The 12,173-nt window shown below is 39.9% G+C and overlaps 1 protein-coding gene across 2 annotated transcripts in view; it reads right to left on the bottom strand.

Moving 5' to 3' along the window:
- Positions 1-267: 267 nt before the first annotated feature.
- LOC139725148 (testis-expressed protein 2-like) overlaps positions 268-12,173 on the bottom strand; it is a 50,151-nt gene continuing 38,245 nt past the window's right edge. For both annotated transcript variants that reach the window (XM_071636237.1, XM_071636238.1), the window contains 3 exons: positions 8,279-8,479; positions 4,848-4,968; positions 268-3,292 (listed from right to left, as the gene is read on the bottom strand). In XM_071636237.1, coding sequence (XP_071492338.1) covers positions 3,209-3,292; positions 4,848-4,968; positions 8,279-8,479 — 406 coding nt within the window. In that variant the 3' untranslated portion in view covers positions 268-3,208. The remainder of the gene's footprint in view (positions 3,293-4,847; positions 4,969-8,278; positions 8,480-12,173) is intronic.

The raw sequence follows: 12,173 nt of genomic DNA, 5'->3' as shown, positions 1-12,173 counted from the left end.
ATTTTTGTGAAATTGTCTTTATGGTTAATTTTAGCATCTCTAACAGTTGCACAATACTTAACTGACAAACAGCAAAGCGTACAGTAGGTGTGCATCTCTACTTGATTCACAAAATACTAAGGGCTAAGGATCAATGAACAAACCAAAATGCATATTGGAGAGATCACAGTTGCTGAAGTAATTGGCATTTCTTCTTATTTGGCCAAATCTTCTCTGATCTGCAGTAGATATGCAAAATAATGCTGGCTCTGTGATATGACTTGTCCTATGACTTGTCCCAAGCCTAAAACTTTGCAACAGCAAATCAAAGCTCACAAGCCTGCCTGTTTTTGGTTTTTTTTTTGCTCCTGAAAAAAGACGTAAGCAGAATTTTACTCTCCGCAATTAGAATTTAGTCAGCGCACTAGTCACCAGAAAGTGGAAATAAATCGATCATGCGTGACCTATTCTCATACACCGTGTGCTACCTCAAGTTTACGAGTAACATAGCTTTGTCCATGAAAGTGTTTTTACGAGCATCAATAACAATAAATTATAAATGCATGTTCACATAATATAGATATACATATACATATAAAATTTGTCAAGTACACTTATGCTCTCATTTTTAGAATTAAATAGATTTCATAAAACTTTCTCTTTGTCGGAAATCAGTAATTATAACTTTTATTTTACACTAGCTGCTGCTTTTAGAACATTAACTTTTGAAACATACACAAGTATTAGAAACATATAAAAAAAAACATACATGAGCATCAAATTGGCAATGCGTCACAGCTCACTTGAGCGCAAAGAGCTCGGCACAGCCATCAATCTTACAACTTACGGTAACTTTGAGTGTAGACAATGATTATTTTGTAACACAGTTGATTGCAATTGAGTTGCTTTGTTTCAAGGAGTTGGGGTTGACTGCAGTAGAGTTTGAAAGGAGCCTATCAAAACATGTTGTGCTCATGACGGTTCTGAAGAAGAAGAGAAATCGATACAAAATGTCCAGCTGGAGTCCAATGTGTGTGTGTGCTGTGCCTTCTACTAAATGGCAGTAAACTTTATCTAATTTGGTGAACTGCCAGGAAAACTTGATTGGGCATAAAATGAAGAAGATCGGTGACAAGATGGATTTACAGTTTCTATCACAGCTACCAGTTGGAAAGAACAGAAAACCTCTCTCTTTTTAATATATAGTTTGTGTCTTCTTTGCTGCACTTTATGCTGGAAACCAGCTGTTGCTGAGTTTGGTCACAAGAGGGCTCCCTTTCTGCTTTCACACAGCTCTACATGGACAAGCAGTAATGCAGTACAATGCAGAGACTCCAACTCTCCCGTTTTCGACAGGAGATCTCCCGCCGAAAACCCATTTTTGCAAAATCTCCCCTTCTCCCATTTGAGATTTAATTTCTCCCGCCCTGGCTCTTTGTCTCCCGTTGGAAAGGATTTCTTACATATTTCTATCGTATGTTGAAAAAATAAGCCTTAGATAGCACCAGAGAGCATCTAGAACCCTGGGAATTTCGCGCTTCGCACACATCAACTTTGAGTCTCCCGTTTGCTAGGGGTTTCAGGCGGGAGAATCTCCAGATCAGAAGGTACTTTGGGTTGGAGTCTCTGACAATGCGATCACCTAGCCGCACCACACAACCTTCACTGTGCCCCATCATCAATCCACAAATATGCCTAGACAAGAGGTATGGAGTGAGGATGGCAAAAGGATAGAATGAAACATATTATGATTTAGACAGAGAAAAATGCTGCCTCTTTGAAGCCTTATTGGACTTTTGCACAGACAAGAAAAACAGTACTGATCACCAAAACATGGCCAAGAATTTGATATGACTTGGTTCCAATCTTTTGCTACAGCACACACACACAGACATGGTTCAACATATTCAAAATGACATGCAAGGTCGTGCCATGTATTGGTCGCCAACAATGATTTAAAGACACCACAGACTGCAGAGAAGTACAAAATATTACTTAGACCTTGGCGTCGCCCGACTGCTGCACGGAATATTGATATCTGCACAAGACACGACACCATCTCACCGACACTGCTCCGACAAGAATTCACAAAATAGAACATTTTGGATATCATCATTTGGCAAGACTTAAATTTTGAGTGACATTCTTGTCATACGCAAGGCCACCAGCAATGACAAAGATATTTTACGTCAAATCAAGCGTACTGTTTCATCACTTTTATCCACAAATATCTACCACACACTTAGAATCATGCTACACTGTACACATCCTCTATATAGCTTAATATACACCATCAAACATGATTTCCTTTTTTTCAATATCAAATTCAAAAGTCACTATTTTCACCACAACATTAAATACAATTTTGACTGTCTTTCAAATCACTGATGGAAAAAACAAAAGTGATATTCCTCCTCAACACATCTCTTCAGATTAACACGCTGAAGTGGGCCAAACTTCAGAAATCACTTATGATCTAACTGTAAGAAATCACAGAGAAATAAGGAGCTGGCAAAAACAAAAACAAAACACAACCACGTTACCAAATGGGAGAGACAGTCGGCTATGGAGAAGAAAATTTCAAGAGCTCTCAGAAAGTTGACAAGGAAAGAGAAAAAGATACTGTCATTCCATAGCAGTGAACACTGAGGGATGATAATGCCCCAAGTTTTATTCATTCAAATCATCTTTAACATCAATAAAAAGATATGGTTTGAAATACAAAAAAAAAAAAGGAAAAAAAAAGTGTGAAGCCCAATTAAATTCGATGGCAATGCCTAATACCGCAATGAATAGTCTGGACTGGCAGACATATAAACATTCCTCTGTTAAAACTGTTGCAAGGTTATAAACATACATCTTAGTTTGAAACAATGAGATTATGAGAAGTAACAATGCTTGTCCAATATCATATCTCTCCTTTTGAGATAACATAACTCTGCAGCATTATTTGCTTTTGCTCAATTAATGACCCAGCAATACTGAAACAAAGAAGGCTGGGGGGGGGGGGGTAAGGAGAGATAGGGAGACAAACTCAAAACAAATCAATCACACAAGTACATGGTTTGTATGCATTAAAAAAAAACTACAACAACAAAGACACTGGTGCAGCATCCCTATAGCACGTGCCAAGGTCTTTGCTGCTGGGATGGAGTGTTGCTCGATAGTTTCATGGAGGTGGGTCTCTGGAGATGCTCCTGTCATTCCACTTCCTGTGAAGCTGGCAGTATCACCTCGAGGAGCGGTTCTCGTCGATGTCAAAGGTCATGATTGGCACAGGGAGGTCGTCCATATTGGGCAGCACAAATATTCTCTGTGACGTGGGACACAAACAAAAACATTAGATGGCTTACATTGGATCAACAACATTAGAATGTTAAAGAGTATAGACATGTTTTCATCACTGTTATCATTCTATATTCACTCCCTTCTCACCAACACCTTGGAACATGGCTCCTCACAAGTAATATTCATGACTTAACCCATTGAGGATGAAGATCCAGAGTATACTTGGGCAAGTGTCTATAGGAAATGCATGTTGTAGCAAAATCAGCCCGTCCTCAACAGGTTAAAAAGAAAACGTTGCAGCGTGTGTAATTATGTTATGATTACTCTTCACACCAGAAACGAGTGTAGGACTTTTTTTTAAAGCTAATCTTCACTAGACAGATACTTCCAGACCTCTATCAGCATGGTAATAGAGACAACAAGTGCCACAGAGTAGTGGCTCCTTTCTCTTCCAGAACTACCTCATTTCTTGCTGTATTTGTGGTAAAATGATTTTATTTATCATAGTTGATCCTCATCGGTCAATAATCAAAAGATGAGCACAAACTTGACTTCCAACATTTTCTCTTTTTTTGTTGCTAATGTAGCTTGAATTGATTTTCTCCAAGTACTGCAAACAACCTACACTCTTTCCAGAGACACGTAATTAAGCCCTCATTCATCTCGAACGAAGGCGCCCTGTGCCATCATCTATCAGAGTTGTCCAGCGATAATGAGTGCATGTCTGGATTAATGCACACCTCTGCCTCCATTAATGCATCTCATTTCCATTACAGGAAAGACAAGAAGCCTTGTGACCATGACGCCCACAGCCTAATCGCCCATGGTGAATTCTGGTGTAATAACAGGAACCATCTTTTAACCCTAACCAGGCCGGGCTTTTTGGCCTGTTCTGTGGCCAGGGGAGGGTTGATTCAACCCCACCCTCCCCTCCCCCCCAACCCTGAGATCTCTGCCGTTGATCACGCAATTACCCTGAAAATTGGCACATACATTACTTGTTGTGTAATCTACCAAACTATAAAAGAAAACCTTGATTTTTTTCATTTTTTTATACATGTATTTCATATTAATTAATATGCGTGAAATCATATATTTTGCTCTAATTCAGAAAAGAAAGCAAGGGGCATCCTAATTTTTGGTGACATTATTCCTTGTAGCATTCCTAACAATGTAATTGAAAAAAAAATCTGGTATCAAAGTTAATTTCTTATGTATTCTATTGTTTTATGAATTTCTTATGTAGTACTCTGTTTTTCGACTTTTTGGTTTTTTTTCTTCATTTTTTCTACAAAATTTATTACAGAACCTATTTTAAGCATAATAATGCTAAAATTAATTGATTTCAGCCATTGAAAGTGAAAATAATCATATCTTTTTGAATAAGGTGAGAAAACTCTATTTGCATAGACTTTGTACGTTTTTGAGCCCTTTTTTGTCTGACAAGCATGTATAAAAGTTTATTAATGGTATGTCCGATTTTCGCGAAAAATGGTGTCATTAGATGTGCGAGACTTGAAAGTAAAAAGTCAGCGAGCAGCGCCATTGCCATTGTCTACTAATTTGGTTTCTATGGTTACCTGAAATTCCTTCTCCAGCTTTCTCTCGATGTACTCTGATATGTGTGTGATGGTGACCTGACGCGTCCCCAGCTTGGGCTTGGCGGAGAGCCAGAGGTGGGGTTTCCCCCTGAAACCATACCTGCGACAAGAAACAAAGCAAAAACAATAACAAAAACGAGAAAAACATGCCACTCCCTTTAGCATAGCTCCGCCCACCAATCAATTCTTCTAGTGAGTTTGATTTTAGTAGCAGAACTCTTTGACATATCTTTTTGACTTTGTATGAGAGGAAATGTATTACTAATTGGAACATAAAGGAAAGGGGAAGTTCATATTGAAAACAAAATGGGCTCTTGTAGCCTAAAAATTAAAAAAACTCATGCAGTAAATGCATGCCAAACTCATAATTATGGCCATGTTGCCAGTATTAATGGTTGAGAAATTCTTTACAAAGGTGAAGAAGGAGAAAAAAAAAACTAATACAAAATAAGCTCCAAGAATCATTTTCATTCTCAAATTGTGATTTTAATATCATATTTCATGCCACTTACTCTGCCAACTGACAGCAAACGTTATCTAATAAACTCTTTTGCAAGGACCATCTTAAAATCTAATTGACATTGTTAATAACCATATTGCTAACATGACTCAAAGAGTTAACAGGGTTCCCAGCATTTCAAGAAAACAGAATTCCCTGATTTTTCCTTGATGAAGTCTCAAAATTCAATGATAATTATTCAAACTCATTTCCAGTTTCACATGTTTTCTTCGTGGTTGCAGTGAACTATTTGCAGTATAAAACACCAAGGGAAATGTGTGTGTGTGTGTGTGTGTGTGGGGGGGGGGGGGGTGGTGGGAGTGGAGCTCTCAAATGAGGCAACAAAAACCCCAAATCTAATGTATATGGCCTTGTCTGTCTCATCTTGTATTAAAACTTTTGCACATTGTGGTTTTATCCACAAAGGGACCAACACCAGGAGTCTGAAAGTGGTCTGAGATGTGGCGTTGGATGACGGAAATCAAATGGACGAGTGGAAATCAACAATGACATTGCACTGGGCAAGGTCCGTAAGGGTTTTCCTACATAAGAGGAAGTTTGGAGTGGTGAAAGGAGGATTGGTGATAGGAGGATAGAGTGAAAGAAAAAAGATACACGGGAGTGGAAACACTCATGTTAACAAACTCTACCACACATGGACTTTTTTTAAAGAGCCCAAGAACATGGCTCTCAAGACACTGGTATGACCATGTTTCCTAACTGGTCCTGTTTCAGAACAGAACAGCATTTACATTAATACTAGGTAATTTACTTTAAGTAAATGCGTTCAGAATAGCATGCAATACTTTGGTCTAGTCTATCTCCCTGTATATATCATACTATAAGAAAGCAAAATAGGTCCAGATTTCTCCTCTGAACTTGGAACAGACTAAATGGAAATGGTATATTTACAACATGAGGTATCACTTTTAAGTCACATGACTCTTATCCACATACAAACTGGGCATATCTCAGGGCTACTTTCAGTCTATTTTTCAGAACAAAGCTTGCCTCATATGATACCAATGTACCACATGACCAACTCCTGCATCGGACTGATAACATATTATTAGTTTATTGCAAACCACATCATTTCCTACTTTGACAAGGGAGATTTCCTGGGTTATAAGACTACTAGGAAACAAAGAACATATCTTCCCCCTGTGGGTAAAATAAAAGTGATAGTGTTTCATATTTGTTGTAAACTCCTGTGTCTAATCTAAAAAATAAAGGAAATCCCCAACAGCTATATGGGTAACAGTGCTTTGCAGTTTGATTTCATGCAGTAGGGGTATTTACACTGCCACAGTAGTTTTTTGCACATTCCAATTTTTTTCATTAGAAGTTGCTAGGCGACTATTGGTATGTGAGCAAAAAAATGGAATCAAGAAACATTCCTCAGGAATGAAGTTTGTTCAAACTTTAACTTTAGCAGTGATATTCAGGGTTTTTGTCAGTATAAATGGTTTTTGTCAGTATAAATGGTTTTTGCCAGTATAAATGGATTTTGCCAATGTAAATGGTTTTTTGTAGTGTAAATGCTTGCTCTCCAGCAAGTTTTATAACGGCTTTTGATCATATGACATCTACTCTCGGTGCAGGGGATCTCTTGCCTGCCTACAGTATGCATAGCTTCACTACTGATCTCCATATAAGAATCACACAGATCAGTGGCCTCCCACACAAAGACAGCAGCAGAGTTCACACATTACAGGAATGCTTAGATGTGAAAATATGATTCACATTGTCAGTTGAAAACCACAAAAAGCTTTAAAATGTCCAAAGCCTATGGTAGAGGTTAGCATTCTCTGCCAGATCACAATCATCAATAAGGGCTTTTCCATTTGCACATTCACATACTGTAAAGCAAGAGTAAAGCAAGGCAAACAGTGCAGACAAGAACTTTTGTGTGCATTTTGATCTTGGTTCTTGCGAAATTAATGAAATTAAAATGCATGTGAACATTTCTCCTTTTACAGTGGTGGATTACGACAGGACTACCTATTTTGAATGAACTGATCATGCTCCTTGTTCTCTGGCTCAGTGAGTACCAGCATCAGGAAAGTGTTGATGGAGGATTTTATGTTTTGCCTCGATTCTAGGACAGATGATGTCCTTGTGTATCAAATAATCAGAGATCTCAGGGCAGAGCAATAACATGATTGTGTCACAAAATGCACAAAATGAAATGGGTCCAAATTACAAATGGACAAGGCCAGTAGGCAGCAAATGTTTGGCATGGAGAGAGAATGAGGATGGTCTCCACATGCACACACTTGAAAGTCATTCAGTCAATTAGACTCTGTCAAAGAAATCAAATCTGCTGTCATTACAGCAGAGCATGAGATAACCTTCACTTTTCCCAGATCATCAAAAACTCCACTAGCCTCAAAATAGTTCACTGTAAGTTCAGCAAAATCAGGTATACAAAACAAAATTCCACCAGGGAATGAAGATTGTTAGAAACACTCAAGAACTGAAATTTAGGTATGGTATGCCATATTTCACATCATCATTACCTCTCTAACAACAATTCTTTCAAACTGTCTAAAGAGTGAGATATCGCAGACTGGCTGCACAGTTCATCTGTGCCCTACGGCAGACCTCCCGACCTTTGTGACTGAAAAAACAGGGATGAACTGGTTCAAAAGTGGGAGAGAAAGAGTACTTCCCACAGAAGTATGTAATTTAGTTATCAAGAAAAATAGGAAAATCCTACTGAAACAAGAGCTGGGAATGGTCAAAATTCAGACTCAGATTCTTTCCTCCAAATTCAGTATGGTTGAAAGGTCTGTTATGGTCGTCCAATAGTTCATAACCTGTTTGCCATGTTGCTCCACTGTCTTGGATGAATTAAACAAAGAAGTAAAAGCTTTTCTTTTTTTTTACAAACTAAAAAGCAAGCACAAACCAGAGCCTGTCTGAGGGTGGTGGTGGGATGTTGACGGCCAGAACGCCCCGAAGCTCCTTCACCTCCACAGTGAGCTCCACCGAGGTGTTGGAGACTTCATCAAACGCCCGTCGGATGTACTTGTTCTGCGTGGCACGCTGGAAGTAGTTGGAGTTGGCCACCTTGTTCACAAAGCGCATGATCTTACTGGAGCTCTTCACTCTGCAGTGACACAAAGAAGGAAAAATGAAGTAAAAAAAAAGGGCAGACAATTAATCAGAGGTACTTGAAACTCAAACAGCACTGCACTACATTGGTAAATGCCTTGGATTTGTTGGTAGAAAATTTTGGGTTTGAATCCTGGTAGGTACATGCATCGTTGGACTATCAAAATGGTTAATGACAATCTCTCTCTTGCCCCGGAAATGGAAATGGGCACCTGGCAATGTTGGGATCAAATGACTTGGACCCTGTTTACAGTGCGAGGCTCGGCCGCGGCTCGGCCCAGCCCCGCTTCAGTGTAAACGCGCAAAAGGCCAAATGCGAGGCCAAAATTGGCCTCGCATTTGGCCTCGCTCTGGAGGTGGTCTCAGCCTTTTCTCAGTGTAAATGTAAACTGGGCCAAATGCGCGGCCAATTTTAGTCTGGCTTCCAAACCCTCTGCCTGTACTATATCGCTGTTCAGGATATTTACCCCCTCAACGTCGAAAACTAGTATAGTTTAAGGTGGTTTTGTCCTGCAAAGGATTTTTTCCGTCGGCAAAGGCCTTTGCCCGAACGACGGAATTCATTTGGCAAAGGGTCTGAAAACCAGACAATACCAAATTGCATTTGTTTACAAGTAGAGCGCCACTACGACAACATATTGAAAGGTTTGTATCAAAAGCGCGGCAGAGCCCGGCAGTGTAAACGGACAAAATTGCGGGGCCCAGCCTCGCAATTGAGGCTGGGCTCGGCCCAGCCCCGCACTGTAAATGGGGTCAAAGGCAGCTAGGCCCTCTGGGATAGTAGTTATAACAGTCAAGTAGTGTCCCTTTATATATGAGACTAGATTATCATCAACTGTCTTGGGCCCATAATAGGCGACTTGTTGGTGTGAGAGCTAAATTGTGTTTGGTATCTCAGGCAACTACTGTAAAAGTGGATATTTTCGCGAGACTAATTTTTCGCGCTCGGCGGGGATAAGAGTTTTGCGTGTTTTTAATCCGCGGAATCAAGACATCAACTACTGGAACATATGGCAAGGAAAAATATTTGTGTGCTTTTATTTTCGCGCTAGTTTCTGGTTGCGCGAAATGCGCAAAAATTTCAACACCGCGAAATTTCCACTTTTACAGTAGAGTAAATTCTTGCAGGTACATTAAGAGATGCTGATCACATTCTGTGCCTTTTTCACATTGAGTAGTTGATCAACAATAAATACACCTGGGTTTATGAATGGCTGGATGTTTTTAATTAATTTTCAAACCCCCATTCAAGAAGAATCTCATGTCTGCTTGGCCTTGGGTCTATGGAGACACAAACTCAAGTAGTTTTGAATGGGGTGAGCCACAGCCATTTGCACATGATCAACACACAGCTTCCATTGCTGTGCCATTGATTCATTTCAATGGAGATAATGCTTTAAAACCTGATATTCAACGAAGATAAACGACTCCTTTTATACTATCTTTTGGTTTCACACTTGGCTATTTCACAAGCACCAAAGCATAGCACATTTTCCAAGTTTAAATTGGCCCTGTCTTTTAAGCAGGGCTGGTACAGCACGGTTTATGGCCAGCCATTAAGGTATACAACCAATATAGAGAGAACAAGGCTTTTGTCTCAGTGTTCGTCAAAGTGTGATGGACATTCATAACAGGAAATATCATCCTTGATGACCATTCCCATTTGTTTAGATTTTCTCGTCATATACTAAAAGTCGACATGGAGATTGAATGGAAAAGCACAGGTAGAGAATAGAATGTAACACTACCTAAGGAAAATGCTTGTTTCAGAGATTTTCCAGGTCTGTGTATGTACACAATTGTCTATGTTTCCAGATGCACTGTGTACACTTGTTGATTTTATTCAAGGAAGTTTGCCAAATGGGGAATTTGAAACAGTAATTCTATACCGCTGTTCAAGTATTTTTCTCATTAGTGGATTTTGAGCATCAAATGATTTCGGCTCATCCAGCAACATTCATGTCATGTCATTAGGAGATGCAGGTTTTCCATATTTGGCCAACAACTGCTATAGTTCTGTTAAGGACGGGGTAATTTGTGTTTTGCAATGAAAGAATTAAACAGCACTGCAGCTTTCAATTGCGCTGTTTTTGTTTTTTTTCAGTCTTTCCTGCCCTCTGTTCTTTTTTATATACACACACAGACACGAACATCTCCCCTCCTCACATAATGCGCTGTACGCAATTACTACGCACACACTCGGAAGCAATCGGACACTCGGAAGCCATCAAACACACAAAACACACACCGTATTCTGATCTCTAAAATACACTGCACTGATCATACAGACAATTTCCATTGCCAGTCCTGTCTTCTGATCACACATCAACTTCCTTGAATACACCATACAACCCCTCCCTTTTCATAGAAAGATTTACTTCCCAGAGGAGCAGCACTTGACCTTTCAACTTTGTGCCCTCCTAAGTCAAGGGATGTTGCCTACATAACTCGCCAGCAATCTCTGTACTGTTGTGGACTGGCAATGTGTACGCCAGTGCATGTTGTCGCAAATTTGATTAGAAAGGTTAATTTTCAATCAGGCACTATGACGACAAATAGGGGCGTTGCCCACATAAACAGTATGGCAGAACTACATTGTATGGCTGCGCAAAGAGGGAAGAAAATCTGTAAGACATCATGAATTCATGACGATTTGATTCAAATTCTGTGATCTATTACTTTTATAGCTAAAGTGAACAAATATTTCACTATCTTTGAAACGTCTAATGGCTATAGTGTGTATGCACTCTCCAAATTAAGACAACATTATACCATCAGCATGCACAGTCACATCTCAACCTTTTAGGAGACAGACGTCAAATCTAATAATATGGCAATAATCAAGTGATGGCATATTTCTGGCACCATTCTTCTGATGTCGAGCATATCTCCAAGGGAACACTTGAGTGTCTCACATCACGGGAAGATTAATCTGGCTCTGGGTCAGTGACGATCAAATTTGATGTGACCGATGAAAGGTAAAGATGGACGATATTTTGCCTTCTGCGTCAGCGGATTCCATGAGCACTCTTTTTACTCAGACCCCAGTCACATACATAGAATTTAACAGGGAGTGCTGCAAAAGATTGATCAGGCTGTAGGATTTCGATTCACACTCTACACATTTTGTTCTGTCTCCATGAGACCTACATTGTTGCAGGCTTGTTGTTTTTTTAAAGCAGTTTCAGGTGACTTTAGGTGTATGATACAAATTGAAGTTCGAATGCTTATGTGTTCACACTCGATGTAAAGTCAATCCTATCATTAAAGGCCGTGTCACACCTTTCCGGGCAAGCCTTGCGTGCGACTTGCAAAAAACAATTTTGACTACCCGGAGGTCCCCGTAGATGATCCGCACATGACAGTACCTAGCATGTATCTCAACCGTAGTCGCCCGGAGGTGCACGCATATTTTTTTACCCGCAACCGTGTTCAGGCCCTGTCACACCTTTCCGGGCAAGCTACTCGGGCTTGTTATGTGTAGGGATTTTCTAGCATACCGGACATTCCTGAGGGCGGAAAAGGATTTGAGCGAATCAGCTCATGTGTCTTACTTGCTGGACGCATTCTACTTAAATTATACTTGCGAGTATACTGTGTGACCTTTGTACCAGTCGCGTGGGGGCTGACAACTCAGTGAAGGAATTCCTCTAATGGAATGGCTGAAATCCCACAGAATTTCATTATCT

The sequence above is a fragment of the Diadema antillarum genome, unplaced genomic scaffold (assembly GCF_040938485.1).
Source record: "Diadema antillarum isolate AM-2024a unplaced genomic scaffold, OU_Dant_1.0 seq00000016_RagTag, whole genome shotgun sequence".
NCBI classification, from domain to species: domain Eukaryota; kingdom Metazoa; phylum Echinodermata; class Echinoidea; order Diadematoida; family Diadematidae; genus Diadema; species Diadema antillarum.
The sequence above is the reverse complement of the archived record's forward strand: the minus strand, read 5'-3'. Positions and strand labels throughout refer to the sequence as shown.